General features: G+C 33.6%; 1 protein-coding gene across 1 annotated transcript; it reads right to left on the minus strand.

Annotated features, from left to right (window-relative positions):
• Positions 1–6,403: 6,403 nt before the first annotated feature.
• Positions 6,404–17,039, minus strand: LOC122045577 (eukaryotic translation initiation factor 3 subunit H-like). Its single transcript, XM_042605858.1, has 12 exons — positions 16,883–17,039; positions 16,667–16,749; positions 13,617–13,733; positions 13,419–13,522; positions 12,113–12,179; positions 9,474–9,607; positions 9,338–9,386; positions 9,083–9,154; positions 8,891–8,992; positions 8,744–8,811; positions 7,369–7,521; positions 6,404–6,713 (listed from the first exon to the last, which is right to left on the minus strand). Exons 1-12 carry the CDS (start codon positions 16,890–16,892, stop codon positions 6,656–6,658), a joined length of 1,017 nt encoding a protein of 338 aa, XP_042461792.1. The 5' UTR covers positions 16,893–17,039; the 3' UTR covers positions 6,404–6,655.
• Between the last annotated feature and the right edge of the window lie 1,173 nt (positions 17,040–18,212).

The raw sequence follows: 18,212 nt of genomic DNA on the forward strand, positions 1-18,212 counted from the left end.
GAACACACAACTCAAGTTCATCAATAATAACTCATTCCACTAGAGAGTTATTATTGCACTACCGCACCAATCCCAAATTACATTATGGGCTCCTTCTTATTATGAGTGTGTTAGTCTCCCTGTGTTTAAGATATCGAATGTCCATTAATTTAATTGAGTTACTGACAACTCACTTTAATTAATGTCTTAGTCCAAGAGTAGTACCACTCAACCTCATTGTCATGTCGGACTAAGTCCACCTGCAGGATTTAACATGACAATCCTTATGAGCTCCTCTTGGGGGCATTCTCAACCTAGATTACTAGGACATAGTTTCATTCTATAATCAACAACACACACTATAAGTAATATCATTTCCCAACTTGTCGGGCCTATTGATTTATCGAGCTAAATCTCACCTTTTGATAAGTTAAAGAAATAAATACTAAATATATGTTCATGTTATTATATTAGGATTAAGAGCACACACTTCCATAACAACTAAGGTCTAGTTCTTTTATTAAGTCAGTATAAAAAGAACTTACCTAAAATGATCCTACTCAACACACTTAGAGTGTACTAGTGGAATTTATTAGTCAAGATAAACTAATACCTAATTACACTATGACTATTCCAATGGTTTGTTCCTTTCCATCTTAGTCATAAGCAACTGTTTATAATTTATAAAGAACTGATAACATGATCTTCTGTGTGTGACACCACACACCATGTTATCTACAATATAAATTAATTGAACAACTACACTTAACAAATAAATGTAGACATATGACCAATGTGATTCTTTTATTTCAAAAATAAATGTTTACAAAAGCTAGGCTTTTAGTATACATTCTAACAATTAGGACACAGATTCCTTCTATAATCAACAACACACCATATAAACAGAACTATTTCCCAACTCATCGGGCCTATTGATTTAACGAATAAATCTCACCCATTGATAAGTTAAAGAAATAAATACTAAGTATACGTGCTTGTTATTATATAGGAATTAAAAGCACGCACATCCATAATAACAGAAGTTCTATTCTTTTATGTAGTCAGTACAAATCAAACAACCTCAAACGGTCCTACTCAATACACACATAGTGTACTAGTGTAATTTTATAATCAAGACAGACTAATACCAAATTACACTATAACTGTTTCAATGGTTTGTCCCAATCCATCTTAGTTGTGAGCTACTATTTATAATTTATAAGGAATCGATAACATAATCTTCTGTGTGGCACCACACACCATGTTATCTACAATATAAATTAAATGGACAACTGCATTAACATATATATAAATATAAAATGTAAACATTTGACCAAGGTTATTCTCATTTCAAAATATTTCAAAATAGATGTTCATCAAAAGCTAGGCTTATAGTATACATCCCAACACGAGCGCCCGGAATCAGTTCGGGCGCCCGAAGGCAAAAATTCTATCCTGTCGTCACGGGGAGCGCGCTGATTGGTCGAACCTATGTCACTGTCCAGGTACCCAGAAGGGATTCGAGCGCCCGGAGCATCCTATATAAGGAGGTCTCACCCTGAAGCAAAAAAACAACAACGACATCTGCTCTACTGTGCTGTGCCCCTACGACGCTGCAAAGTTTCTCCGACAACATGCTCTTTTTCCTTTTATCTATTGTTGTCGGTATTTCTTATTTAAAGTTCTTATACTCAAATTTGTAAATATTTTATGAACTATTAGTGATTGTCCAACGAAAGCACGTGACGAGTGCGGGCCTTGGAGTAGGAGTCGACCAAGGCTCTGAACCAAGTAAATTAGTTCCTATTAGCATTGTTCTCTCTCGTTTTCACTACGTACTCTCTACAAATGTTTTTGAACGATATTCACCCCCCCCCCCTCTATCGACTTTCATGATCCAACACTACTAAGACTTCCCAGATTGAGTAAACATCCTGCATACTTAGTTAACTTATTAGATCACAACATGACTTAACTTGAACCTTTAAAAATATCAAAACTCATGTTCGATTCTAGTGCACCCTGCACCAACAGAAGAATATAATTTAAGTATTATAAACAAAAATTATACTGACGACTTAAGGATTCAGAGAGTTGACTTTTAGTCATCAGAGTCACGTCCCGGAGTCCTAGGGGCGTCTTTGAAGCAGCACACAAGAGAGAGATTGTGAAAATGAGTTGTATTGAAAGGGATGCTCGAAGACTACTTTTATAAGTTATTGAGGGTGCCTCCAACACCATCCAAGGTGCCTCCAAGTGTATATTTTATCCCCTAATCTTTGGTCGCGTAATCACCGCATTCTATGAATTTTATCCTTCCAATGGTGCCTTCAAGGCACTCAAAGGCACCTCCGAGCCAACCTCCAGGGCACCTTCCAAATGCCTCTGCGCCATCCGCATGGTGCTTCAGCCAGGACAGCCAAGCCGCCTCTAACAGCACAGGAGGCGCCTCGAGCACTATTCACCCGAGTGCTCTTTTGTGCATTTCACTTCCTGTAAGGCATGTTAGTCAAAATACCAAAGATACCCTACGAAACAAAGTTAGCACAATAAATAATATTGAAATAAAATATTTGACAATCTCTGGACTGTCTAATTCTGACTTTCAGATTTTCTGAAAATCCTAAGTCGAACCGACACCTATTGTTCCCTTAACAGGGAATGCGTCCTCACCTACTCCTCTTAGAAGAATTTACCTTTTTTCAAACCTGTCCTTTAGACTATTTGGACTTTTGTTCAACATCAGAGACCTTAGGACTTTCCACCAAACGTCCGATCCCCGACCAATCCAATCTTCCGCATGGTGTCTGCGACCCCCAAGACTTCCACCTAATGTCCGCGACCTTAGGATTTCACTCGATATCCTTAACCTGCCAAGACTTTGCCCAGTCCGTTGGATCAAGACTTCATTGCCTAGTCGCAACTGAGATTTTCCACCTGCCTAGTGTCCACTAAAACTTTTTTGTCTAGTCTCAACTAGGGCTTTCATGCACACTCAGTTAAACTTATTAGAATAACAATAACACTTAACTTAGAACTCTTTGCTATTATCAAAATCCGAGTTTGATCATCTGGTGCTCCCTGCACTAACAGATTATTGATGGTATTGAGATACCATTAAGGATTAACTATGATAATAAAGTCATTAAATTGTATTCCAAGAACAACTGCAGCTTGTTAAAATCTAAATACATCGAGATCAATTCTTGGAGGTGACAAGGAGAGTTTAGAGTGGTTAAATATCAATTATGCATATTAACATAGATTCAATAATAGTAAATCCACTCGCCAAGGTCTTGCCATCCAAGGTGTTTCATAAGCATGTGGATAGTATGAGAGTTCTTTTTTTGGATGAAGTGTCTATTTAGTAGTAGTCTGTATTTAATATTTTATACTTCAAGTTGATTGACAGATGGAATTTGATTTATTGTATGTATTAAGGTTTAAAGATACATATATATGTGTATTTTGTTTTGGCAACGGTTGAATAAAGATATCATGATTTATATTAGTTGTGGTGTTTGTAAATATGATTTTGGATCTTTTGGGTCATAAAGAGGAAATCATGATTTACTTTGGTTGTTTAGAATATGGTGGTTATAAATATTGATATTAGATCCTTTTGAGTCATTAGGATAAACAATTGGAAATAGGTATATACATATCACATTCTGTGTTACACATTCCATATCATCTTTATGTCATTAATAATATTGGTAATTAATACACCAGATTATTTTAAAGGGTATTTCTACCATCAAGTGATATTACTGAGCTCAACTAAAGAAATTAATTTATTACTTGATCTGATGGACTCACATGTTAAAGTTATAACACATGGAATTGTCATTGTGGATGAGACTAATAAACTAATCTAATTGCTGTTTTAATCGTGGATTGAACTAAAGAATATGAATTTTGTGTGTAGAAATCTATTATGTGATTTCTATTATTTATAATTAAATGAATAGGACTGGGATCCCCAAAGGGTTGTGGTAACGAAACATCTTTTCATCCCATCGGAAAGAAGATTACAACTATCGTAGCCTTGCTCCTTTGGAAGATCAACCGAAAAGGTTTTTGTCTTCTTGATCTTCAAATCGTTCTAGCAACAAGTCGATAGCAATATCTCTGAATTCATATTAGAAAATTTTACAGTCATTCTTAGTTTCATTTTCGTTTATATCGTTATTCTTCAATGATATACAAGTCTATCATGAACTGTTTAAAACTTTCTTATTTTTCATGCGTGAGGAATACTAGATCGTAGTTGTATCATGGGATTCTTACCAACACCCCCCTTTTGATTCCCCTTTGGACGTTTCTTGGGAATCAATACCTCAAGTTGCCATGAGCCAACATGTCAAACTTAGTGGAAGAAAGCCATTGACTTTGACTTCTCTTATTCCAGCACTGTCTTGCCTCTTAAGCCACAGGAATTGAGTCAAAAGGGTCGATATTTCACATGTTATTCTCTGAGAATTGGCACAAAGATGTCTTGGTATGGGTCATGCACGGCATATTCTCGAAGAGATGTTGAAACAAAGTTGGAAAACTTAACAGTCGACTTGAAGCTTTTCGGGGAGGTTTATCCGTAAAGGGGGACGGCCAATTTTGTGTGCCTCTCAGACTCGACTTTAGCTTTGCTGATAATGAATCCTCGCCCCACCTGACAAATTGTTGAAGAACAAAGAATATTGTTTTCTGGACGTAATCAGCCAGAACAATGTTGAGAGAGAGACGGAAAAAAATTAAAAAGTTAGATAAATTCAGACGGCAGGAAAATGGTTTCCTATATACACACACAAAAAATAATAATTATCAGTTTCATTTTTTCAGATAATTGATAAACTATTATAAAAAATATTCATATATTATTATTACTTTAACGATTGATTAATTAATTATGATGTTTAATGATTCTAAAGTAAAATTTAAAAAAATATATAGTATTATGCTCTGTTTAATGATTCTAAAGTAAAAAATATTCATACATTGCTACTATTTCTATTACTATTACTATTACTATTACTATTACTATTACGAATTACTATTGCTATTGCTGTTATGATGTTTAAAAAATGAGTTGTTAGCATTACTTAATACTTTAATTTATGTTTTTGCATAACTGACTTTGAATTCAAATTTAAATTCGTGATTTTAACTCCAATATATTCATTCCCTCCACCTTTAGCCTTTTTGTTCAATCCGACAACTCATGTGATCTAGTTGAACTAAATAAAATATTTAATATATGAATATTTTGCGTTGTCAAAATTATTCATTAGATAATCCATATAATATTCTTGCAAATTGCAAATAAATATAAGAATAGTTAGCTCTATCTACTTCATTTTACAAGAATAAAAAAATAAAATTAAGAAATATTATTATTCTATATACTTGGGTATGGGATTTCCAACAACTATTTTTTTTTCAAAAACTGTGGGGATCATTTAAGATGACAGCTTTATTTTTTTCAATAGAATAATATAATTTATTCTCGTCAAGTAGCGACAAAGCTAAGGTGGGGACAAGCCACCCTCAACACATCTATGGCCGGCCCTTCAATATGAAATTTCTAACTCCCTCTTTCCTTTAAGAAAAGATTCACCTATTGAATTAGGTTTGGAAGTTCAACATCTTAAGAACTGGGCCTTCTTATGGCCTACTAAGATCCAGATTGTTACATGGGTTGTAAATGGTAACTCATTTAGTAAAAAAAAAAAAAATTGCACAAATAATAAAATAAATATCCTAAAACATAGCAAAAAAAAATAGGGTTGTAATTCAGGAATCCTAATTTCAATCTTTTCCAATAGAAAATTCAAGTTAAGATTCAGTGATCGATACAAAAACTCAAAACTCAACTGGAACTCAGATTTTCATTTTAAAATGCTCAATATATGAAAATAAATGTACAAAATGTGATATTTAAAAATATAAAACGACTTGACATTACATGGAATAACAACTGGAATTGGTTATGCATTTCTTGAATGGATGCCGATTAGTATTGTTTTAAAGAACATGCTAGAAAACAATTATTCACCATTCTTTAACGACTTGTGCTTTTTTTCTGATTTTTTTTTTATTTTATTTTTTTAGATAATCCAGAGGTAAACTTGAAAGTGCGACAATGTCACCCAACAGCTGGCTTTGTCAAGGAATTTGATCACGACCCAACAGCCAGCTTTGTCTAATAATTTGACCACTACGGACGCATTCCTTGCCTGAAACTAAACCGGGGCTTGCTTGAGTTTAGTGATCAAACTCTGAAATGTAGCCTGCAGCCATCAGTCTACCACAACGAATTCATCCAGAATACATTGAGTGCGATAACTTTACTAAATATTTCGGTATATTCCATTTCTCTAAATCCCAAACAGAAATTTGAATGAAATAATTGATTTTCTAAATCCAATTTGCCAACAAATCACCGCAAAAAGCAGATCACTTAATTATCAAAAGTTAACAGAGCAGCTAATAGTGCCATAAGTTAGAGGAAGGATGAAACAACAAGTTTTACAAGAAACAAGGCTATGAATGTAGAAATCTTGAAGCATTGCTTTGAGCTGCTGTTACTTGAACTATTTAAGTGTCCAGACTATAATAACTGGTACAAAAATTCCAATGATGGATCATTACACCAGTACTTCGTCGAACCAGACTAGATTTAGTCCTCGTGCAAAGCCTTCATTAGGTACAATCTATTGAAACTCTGAGTTGCGACTCTGCAATTTTCATTGGAAGGGAAAAAGCTTCAATGCAAAACTCATTCAGTTTATAGGTTAAGACACGCCCACTCCAAACACTAAGACACACGGTGTAGAGTAGCCATAAACACTAAATCCTAAACTACTAGGATCAATACAGAAAAACGACTGACACGTCCAAGAAGAACAAAATACAGACTTGAGCATTCACATGGTATAACTACATTTGCTTCAATTTCTTTGTCATAAAACTCCCTTTAATCCAAATATCACTAATTTAACCTAAGTGGATGTTAATGAATATATAATAACAAGTAATTTTTACTATCTGTCATATGTTATTGAACCATTATCTCTAGTCAAAAATTATTTAGCTAACACAATAGATTTTTATCTTGTGTTAAATTTGATTAAACAAGAAAATTATAAACTAAAAGAGATATTTGAAAAGAAAAAAAAAGGATGCCATACAGATGAACTAAATGGAATGTGGATATAATTTATTAATTTACCATTGAAATAGAGTGAGTTAATGAAAGCAGGCATTGTGTCAATTAAATCTCTTGACGTACTCTTATGATGTAATATCTATCTTCAAAAATAGCAAATAAAGTACAAATGAATCGCTTTTGTTTGGATTGCTGAGAAAAAAATTGTCAAAAGATTTACTTACCCATTAATTTGGTTGCAATAGTTCGATATTTGATTTGTAATGAGGTAGCTATCTACACGAGATGGCTCAAGAATTGGTTTGAAGATTGGATTTGCTGGATCTTCCTCTGGTAAGGGCTCTTCTCCAGCTGCTTTCCGTGCCATGTTCTCCACTCTACATATTAAAAGACAAATATTTTGTCACCATAATTTAAACTTTACTTATATGATATCAATAAAGAACATGGCATTTATAATATAAATTTTACTTATCACTGATTTAGTGGCCAAGTAGCACATACTGATCCAAGCATTTGACTAAGTTTTGAGTTTAGAAAGTGTGCATGCACCTAAAAATCCTAGGTTCTGAAATCTGTCCAACCAACCGTCTAAGTTCCAACTATTGGATATGGGATACAATGATTATATTCCTCTATTATACTCTAGGTTATATATTTCTTTACATGCATGTCAAGTTCCTTGTTAAATATGGAGGGCCAGATAAATTGGCCCTATATTGTTGACTGAGGTTTTTTTATTTAGATTCACAGCTCCCCACCAACAGAGACCCTTATTCGATAAGGTTTTAATTAGATTTAACCAAAGTAAGTAAATTTGAACTCCATGACCAGGCCAATAAATTAACTATAATTGTAGGAATCAGGGCAGATCAATGATTAGTAAATTCAAAAGTTGGAAGTAACTGGGTTTAATGGAAGCTGCAGTGCTTTTTCTACATGATTTGTCAAAACAAATATCATATTGGCTCACAGATCTAAGACACTTGAAACAGAAGATAAGAACAAAAAACATATCAACTCTTACATTTCTAGCAGAGATAGTTTTAGGATTTTCATGAAATTTAATAAATAACAAATTCGGGCAGATCAATGATTAGTAAAGCGATCATAGATATGCAATTCAAAAGTTAGAAGTAACTGAGTTAATTTGAAGCTGCAGAGCTTTTTCTATACAATTTGTCAAAACAAATATCATAATTGACTCACAGATCTAAGGCACTTGAAACAGCAGGTACGAGACGAAAAAAAAATCAACCTTTTATACATTTCTAGCAGAAATAGTTTTAGAATTTGCATGAAATTTAATAGATAACAAATTCAAGATAGATTAGAAAACACTTAATTGAATTTTTCCAATTAGTTTGAACTTATTGTTAATATTACTGCTGATGGCATTTAGTTCACATATCATATAGGCATCTCTATAGTATTCCGCTTCTATTTCCTAATGTCAAAATATATTCCAGACACTAGTTAAGTGAATTATCAAAACCCCACCATCTATCACACTGAGAAGTAAACAAAGATGAAATCTGTTTTTTAAAGGAAAAAAAAATCAACAATACTTGGGTAAACTGATTATCTACACATCCTCACCTCCGTTTTTGAAGCCATGTTTGTTGTTGTGCTTGTTGCCTTGAGAGGTTCCGGTAATAGTATTGAAACTAAAAGAAGGAAAGACAACTTTGAATATAAAACCTTCTAGATAAAATAATATTAAATTATTGTCAAAGCACATCAAACCTTATTCTGTTCAGCAGAAAGATCTTCCATGCAATCAATTAAAAACTCCAAGTTTCTCTCCATATATGGAGCAGTAGACAGTTTCAGGCGATCATAATCACACTGTTACACCATCAGCATATGCCTTTTAGGCTTAATAAGTATGAAAAAAAACAAACTTGAATAATAATATTCATAAAGGCAGAGATAGACCTGTTTAACAGGTAGCTCGGGCTCCAATTCTGTCATGAATGCACTAGCCAAAGCAGAATTAGAAACTTTAATCTGTCCAGCCAGCAAATAGAAATAATTAGCACAAGTAATCAAAGGTGAATGAAATACATGTTAAAGGACATCTAACTATCTGTCATCAGCAATGGCGTGTATGTAAAAAACAAGCAGAGTTAAATTTGCAAAAACAAGCAATAGCATATAGGGGATGGTAGCTTCAAGTGACGAGCAACTCACAGGTATCTCCTCAAAGATATCAACCCATGACAAGTTTTTTTCCCTCAACCTATAAACAGAGAATCAATAGAAGGTAAACAAGAATTTAAAAAATAGTTACAAACTTGACTAACTTGGAGTATAAAGAATAACATACTTCTCCCCAGTAAAGTTATTATTGCGGTAAAGATCCATAAAAGAATCTGTCAGTTTTAAAGCCTTGAGAGCTAATACACCTTGAGCAGACCTTGATGGATCATATACAATGCAAACACATCTTCGAATATTCTCCTATACAAAGAAAGGCATTTGTATAGCCACTGAATAACAAGCACCAATCACTAATTCAACCAAAAATAAAGAGGTAAGCTATCAGCTTAGAGAGAATCAATCAAACAAATACAGCTGTTCCATTATGTGTGGAATCTGCATTACTGTTATCCTCTAGATAACTCAGGAAAAAAATAATGTCAAATGGCTGGTCCTAATGGATTTAGTCTTGCTTATGATAAGGCTTGCAAATGGCATTTCTCATTGCTGGGATTGTTAATGATGCAACATCATGGAGGCTCAGGGGTACAATTGGAATATGGGGCTTTCTGTACATATTAACACAATATGTTTAACTGATAATTAGTGAGACTGTTTTAAACCCTGTTCCCTGTTGGCTAGCAGACTGACCACCATGATCCTTTGAACAGTGCCATTGTTTTAAAAACAAATAATTAGTGACACTGTTTTAATAATTAGCACCATTGTTTTAAAAGCAAATATTGTTTTAAATGCCATTGAAATTTGCGGCTTGTTGTGCATGTCCATCTCCGCCAACCGACTGGGACACAGGAAGTTCCTAATACCCCACCATGATCCTTCCACCTTCCTTCCAAGCTTTGCCCAAGTCTTACACCCTCATCGCAAATTCCATCTGATCTTCTTCCATCACAAGCTTTGCACGAGCTTGTTCCTACATCGTGAACTCAGCCAAAGCTTCCTCGTCCTTCACAAGCTCTGTCAAGCTTCCTCCTCCATCACAAGCTCCACTCAAGCTTCCTCCTTGTCGCAAGTTCCACCCAAGCTTCTTCCATCGCTTGAGCATCTTCCACCTTTGTCACAACATCCAGTGAACTAAGCTCCTTTTGTGACTCCCCACCAAGCACAAGCATCTTTGCTACTAGCTTGCAAGTTGCGAGCTCATTAGGACTTGCTTCAACAACCTAAAACCTCAAGTATGTTTCCTCCTTTTCTTCCTGCCTCTTCTTCTTTTCCATCCTCATCAAAGCAACCGATATAGAGAGAATATGAAACGGCAAAGTGCTGAAACTATATCATTTTGGCCCCTATCCAAAACTTTGAAATAGATCGGGACTTTAAATCTTGATTACACATAAATTTATAATGATGACCTTAATATTTCAATAAAAACTTAAAATATTTATACCCATTAAAACTATACTAATAGCACTAAAACAATCAGATCAATAGTTACGTATTAATTATAAAAAACAATTGAATCAGATCAATAATATTCTGATTATTGTTTAATATCAACAATGATACTTATAAACAATCACCATACCATTTATTTATCCTATTATAAACAGCTTTGTTTATTTTAAATATCACTTAGATTGTTTGTGTTATCACTACCAGTCACATCAGTTTTTCAATTCTTATATAATTTATTATTAATATTATTGTTCGTAAAAATTAATTTTTATATATTTGTCTTAAGTAATACCTACTTCATCTTTTCAATTCTTATATAATTTATTATTAATATAATCATTCATTGAATTTATTTTTTATAGTAATTAGTATTTATTTGTCTTAGATACCACCTATTACTAATTTGATAATAATAATATTTTAATATCTGATTAGTATTATAATATTATTGTGGTTATTTTTTAACATTAATACTAACATAATATTTTTAATAATTTCAGCTCAATAATACACCAAAAAATATGTTCATACTGATAATTTTTAGATTAGTAATGATTTATTATTTGACAACAATTGCATATCATATTGTCAAATTCATATCATTAGTTATAATAATAACTAATGTGAATTGATTATGATTATTTAATTATACGATAATGTGACGACATTAGTTTGTTATTATTAATATAACATCATTTATCTTTTATCATTTTTTTATTTAATTTCACCAATTCAAATCAGACAGATCAGACATGATTGATACTTAGTTTTTGAACTTTCAATGCAGATACTGATATTTACATCCCATGCCTTTAAGGCCCAACTTTCTTATTTTCTGCTACTGCAAAAACAAGGAGCAATACTTGGACTTCTTTTATAATTTTGAAACACTGATAGACTTCAAAAAGTATATAGAAAAGACAGCAATAGTTAATGTGCATCTGCATTTGTAAGTTGAATTTGGCATGATTACAGTGAAACCTTGCAATTCTCTCTATATTTTCATCCCAATTGAATCCATCTATAGCACTATTTTGCAAAGGATGCTCTTCTTTGCATATTCATAAATTGGTTTATCATTTCAACTTCTAACTTGTTACGGTCAAACTCAACATGAATAATGGTAGCTAATGTTTGTATGGTTCATCCAAAATGACAGAGGAAAACATCCTCAACTAGTTGACATTCAGAGATTCAGGGTATACTGTACCATATAAAATCTTCGAAATGTCAAGTATAAACAATAAAATCTCATGTCAGAAATCAAGGACACTTTAAAAAGAGGATCTGATATCTGAATAAACAATTGCATTAGATGATAAATTACATGATTAATTATCTTTGCACTACCTGGTAATTCATGAACGTTTCAATCAGTTCAACAGTCTGAAATGAACCCATTAATGTGGACTGGTACCTGCAAATAAAAGCCAATCAAAAGACGAGAGCTTAGAGAATACAGTAGCTGATAGCTTCTATCAGCAAAAATTTTCTCTGAATAAAGTAAATGATAGATGACTGCAAAAAATGGGGCAAAGACAGATATTAACAAACAAACTTTGGAAGAGCTTATGTAATTCCATCTATAAGGATCCACAAATTAAAACCATTACAAAGACACTTCCTTCCAGGGTGTTTCTTTCCCTCACCGATTTAAAATAATTTCCTAAGCTTTTCCTCTCAATATATAAAGTTTATATTGAATTGTATTGCAAAAGTATTGTGAGCAATATCTTTAAAATCAGATAGCTGCAACTATTTAAGACATCTAAAGAAATGGGTACCTATAAATCCAAATTGGTAAACAAATTTAATGATTATTTTCTTTTGACTAAGAAAAGAGAAATTTTTTATGCATAAGGTCAATTATCTAGATGGGACAGTTCAGCCTCAGTTGGGAGAATAACCTCTCTAATACAAAGGTATTCTCAGATATTGAACCTCAAAGATTTGGCATTAGGGAACAAATTTGTGTTTGGCAGCAAGCTAGGATTGAACAATGAACAAGATACTTTAGTTCCAGTCTTGAAGGCATAATGTTCACAGAAAACGTGTATTTTAAGTCCTTGCACAATGGCTGTTTGGCCATTGTTAGTCAGGTCCTTCGGTGGAAGCTTATTACATCAACTTCTTTTTCCAATATCAAGCCTAACAAGATAGAACAGACTTTTCATAAAATATCTTATTGAGGATTATGTTGAAACACCTCACTATACTCAAGGGCATTATGCTGACAGAACTTATATTAAAGAGATCATTTCAAAATAGGCAAGATGAAAAAAAAAAACAATCCAGTGCACGAAGCTCTCGCCATGCGAGGTCCCAAGAAAGGATCCATTGTACACAGCCTTACCCTACTTTTTGCAAGAGGTTGTTTCCAAAATTCGAGCTTCTGACCTTTTGGTCACAAAGCAACAACTTTACCATTGCGCTAAGGCTCCTCTTCCAAAATAGACAAGATGAACATTTCTTATTATTTAACGCGCAAAAGTGGCATCAATTCTCACCGTATCAATACCTAACATAAAGGTATAATGCTAGAAGAACTTAATGCAATAAAAGATTTATTAGCAGATTTCATGAAAACAAAGGCAGCTTTAAGTTACATATAATTCTGAAATTTGCTACTTCTAATATCTGAAAAACAATAACATACCATCCTACTGTGTTATTATCCACATTGACTTCCCTTAAGCATCTCATCATCTCCAGTTGATAGTTGGCTCCATCAGCTTCAATCTCCTCATCTTCTTCTCTTATCTAAGACATGTTCATAATTTCATAAAGGTAAATCAAAAAACTAAAACACCATAAACATCAACATCAGATACAACCAAAACGTATCTCTTCATACCGGGAAAGGAAAACAATTGGTCACTTCAAGTACACTTCCAACATCCAACCCAAGCAGTTGACCTGTGACTAGAGATGGCAAGAACTCATTGCAATGCTTGATTATCTTCAAGACAGCCTGCATGATATCCAAATATCATAATCAGAGAAAAGCAATGCCTATTTCAGGATATGTATCATGAACTGTTAGTGATCCAATATCAGAATGGAAAAGAAACATCAAGAATGACCAGCTTATAGGACTATTTACTGAGGTTCTAACTTATGGTATGGTCTCGAGTGCAGAATCGAGTCACAAGTCGAGATCCAGATCAGGACTTGGTCACGCAACACGTAAGAGGGAAGGGAGGGGAGAAGACTTGTCCTAGACATAGTCCAAATTACTCAATTTTTCTTCTCCCCTTTATTAATAATAACACTCCTTATATAAGGAGTCAAACATGACACGATTCAGGAAAGGCCAATCATAAAGGAAACAAGAAATCAAAAATAGAAAAGCTAATTAGGACATTATCTGTTTCTACTATAGCAGTAGTTAAATTAGGTCATTATTTGTTTCTACTAATTAGACAATAGCTAATTTATTTGTACTATAGTAGTAGCTAATTTGCTTCCAACTATAACAGCGTCCAACAAAGGTGTCCACCTAGGTATCCACATCATCACCCCCCATGCTGAGCTTGTCCTCAAGCTCGAAAATAAGGTATAACACCACTATGGAGGGAAATTTCTAAATCCACTTCCCCCTCTTCCTCACTTTCCCTATCATCATCAGGCACTTCAATCCAAAACAAGCACTTATACTTGTAACCAGTGGAGTATGACTCATCACAATTAAAACAACGGCCCTTGGCTCTCTATTCTGCCATCTCGGCATGAGTTAGATGCTTGAAGAATGCAGCAGGTGGAGTCTCCTTGCTGGTGTCCCCCATTTTCTTGATCATCGCCAAAGGAGGCCATCCACTGCTAATGTTGAGCTTGGTTGTGATCCCGCCCCAATTTGTGCACAGCAAACCCTTGCCTTGATGGAAGCGTTGCTTCCATTCTAATGCTCTAGCCATATTCATTGCAATGCCCAGGTTTTCAAGCTTCTGCAGTTAAATGTCGATATGGAGATCTTCAACTAGCCCGCAATGAACAAGTCAACTTGTTGTTGTGGTCAAAGGTCCGAGTTCCGGGCGAGGTGGAACTGGAACTCCCGCTGATAGTCTTCTATCGAGCCTGTCTACTTCAGATTTGATAGCTCTCCCTAAACCCAAAGCAGATATGGCAATGATTTTTGAATTGCTTCCAAGTCATATCTGGCTCTTCCTGTTCCATCTAATCAAACCAAAGTTAGACTTCCCCTACCAAGTGGAAGGCAACAAGGCCAACCTTGTCAGTTTCTATGGTCATTTAGTTGGCAAAGAATTTTTCGCACCTTTTAATCTAGCCCAGTGGATCCCCTTCTCTGGAATAGGTGAAAAACTCCATCTTCGATTACCGCGGAACCAGGGTGCTGCTGATTGGCGGTTCAAGTCTGACCTCCAAGGCAATGGAATGGCCACACTCCATGCTAGTAAGGTTGTTTGCGGTGGGCACTGGCCGTTGTCTTGTCTCTTAACCGATACAAGATAACTCGGCCATTTTCTCCTCTCATCCTCGCTAGTGGGTGGTAATTTGCTCCATGAAAACTTGTTGTGAGGTCATCTTTCAATGAAGGCATCGAGTTTGGATGTGATAGGATTCTTCTCACCCATAATCGGCTCTGCTACCAAGTTGTTATGGTCCCGAGTGCAAGATCGAGTCACAGGTCGAGATCCAGATCCGTATTTGGTTATGCAACACGTAAGGGGGAAGGGAGGGGGAAAGACTCATCCTAGACAAAGTCCAAATTACTCAATTTTTCTTCTCTCCTTTATTAATAATAACACTTCTTATATAAGGAGTCAAACATGACACGATTTAGGAAAGACCAACCCACAAAGGAAACAAGGAATCAAAAATAAAAAAGTTAATTAGGTCATTACTTGTTTCTACTATAATAGCAGTTAAATTAGGTTATTATTTGTTTTCTACTAATTAGGCAATAGCTAATTTATTTCTACTATATCAGTAGCTAATTAGGCAGTAGCTAATTTGCTTCCAACTATAGCGACATCCAACAAAGACATAACCTCGATGTCCACATCAACTTAAAACTAATATAAGAGCTTTAGGTTTTTAATTGTATTATTTACCGAAACTCTTAATAATGCAATGTTGGTTTAGCCTTGCATTTACCCCATTCATGCTTTACAATCAAAACTTGCATGTGTTACAAAAAGGAGCAAGATGTGATAGTTTCTATGGCATTATATTATTTTTCTGAATGTATAACCAGAGTACTCTCTCTTTTGACAAGAGAATGCTCAAAAGCATACATTCATCTTATTTATTTGTTTAAATGGGAAATATTTCTGTTTTTATTTTCCATTTCTTAGAAAATAAAATCAGAAAGTTGAAAATAAGAAATTAAAAAAACATTTAGATTTATTTTTTTACATATTTAAATTATTTAGAGGTGAATGATGTGATAAGTATTTTTATTTTTATTTTTATTTTACTTCCTAAAAACTACTAATTGAAAATAGAAATTTTTCAGAAACCAAACAAATTTGAACAACCATTCCAGCAACATCTCAAATCAACATATCAGCCTAGATGAATGCGTTGTTTCAAAGCAGCTTTTAGATTACAATAAATCTGAGAGACCAGCTATACTACTTTTATAATCCTTGTGATGGTAAAACCATTCAGTTTTTTAGACTAGTTACTATCAAATATTTGTAGATGAAGCCTAGGCCAATATAAACATATAAAAAAAGAACAAAAATGAATACAAGGTTCATAACCCAAAAATATTTCGAAAAAAAATCCCTGACCATTAAACCCCATAATTATAATTCTTTTCTTTTTGATAACGAAAGCTCGTCGATTTCAGATTTGAATCAAATTTTGTCCTCTCAAAAAGAAGAACATCAATCTTCAAGATGGGAAAAAAAAGCACAAAAAAAAAAGTTTAGGATTTACCAGCCCTTCAATCTGAACAACTCGCAGAGGGGGCGCAACCTCCTCAGAGGTGGCCGCCGCTTGAAGGAAAGAACGAGGCATGGCTGCCAAAATTTAAAACCAATGCAAAACGTTAAAACAGACGAGAATCGAAAGAGCAAAAGAAATCATCCAAACAGATTGGGTGTTTTGGACAAACACATGGAATCAACAACAAGAGAAAGTGGAAATACTCACTATTCGCCATCAAGTAGTATAGGGCAGAGCGGCGCGGCGGGAAGACGAGCAGCCTTCTGAGGTTTCGTGCAGGTTAGGGTTCGCCTTACATCAGCTGGCATTAATGACCTTTTACAAACAGGAAACAGCCGATTCTACGGCAAAAGTCCAGCTCAATTTCCGTTAAAAAAAAAAGCGATGTAACATCATATTATAGATGTTTTTTTATTTAAAATAATGTACAAGTAATCGAATTGAGTCGAATTCTTAAATATTTAAATTTGATTCGTTTATAATTTAACCGAGCTCGAATTTTATTTAACGAATATATTCATGATTCACGAACTTATTCAAATTTTTATCAACTTAAACGAGCTTAATAAATATAAATTATAAATTTAAATATTCATTAAAAATTAAATTATATATTTAAAAAAAATTATAATATTCATATTAAAATTTATAATTTTATTCTAATAAATAAATTTAATATATTTATCTATATATTTTATAAGTAAAATGTAAAATCTATAAATTTAATATCAAAATTATTATTTTTTTATTTAAAAATTAATTCATGAGCTTAATAAATATGTCCACACTAACGAACTAAATATTATGAAACTTGAGCTTGGTTTATTTATCTTAACGAGTCTTATTAAATGAGCCCAAATGATTTTTTATTGAATCGAACTTCGAATAGCTCATGAACGATTTGGTTCATTTACACCTTTAATCTCATCTCTCAATTAAAATTAAAATTAAAATTAAAATTAAAATTAAAACTTATATATAAATTATATTTTCATATTTATTAAACTATACACTTCTTTTCTAATACATATTTCCCTTTATATGCGCTTATCTAACACATTTGAGGTACTGAAACACCTTTAATTTTAAAAGATAAATTGTTATAGTGAATTTTAAAAGCGCTAGTTTTCTCAATCTAAAAAAATAAAAAAGAATAAATCTTGCAACTAGCTAAATATGAGGTCGAGTGAATATTGAAGGGCATGAGTCCTAAGAATGCAATGGCATTGATTTGAATCAAATCTAATAAAATTAAGGTCATAAATGAGTTTTAGTTAAAATTTATTATGTGCTTTAGACACATTCCAATTAATCCATATCAGAATCAATACGCTCCTAACAATCACTTGAAGTTTGTTGTGATCCTCAATATTTCACATCAATATCACATTAAAAGTATAAAAATCTACTACTCGCTCCATTATTAAAAATCTCCAATAATTTTTTTTATGGATTCTATACTATCAAATCATACATCTTTATTTACTATTTTTTATAGTATCGAAAGCACTAGAGGGGGTTGTTGGATCGAGTAATT

Source organism: Zingiber officinale, chromosome 2B, assembly GCF_018446385.1.
Source record: "Zingiber officinale cultivar Zhangliang chromosome 2B, Zo_v1.1, whole genome shotgun sequence".
Taxonomy (NCBI): Eukaryota; Viridiplantae; Streptophyta; class Magnoliopsida; order Zingiberales; family Zingiberaceae; genus Zingiber; species Zingiber officinale.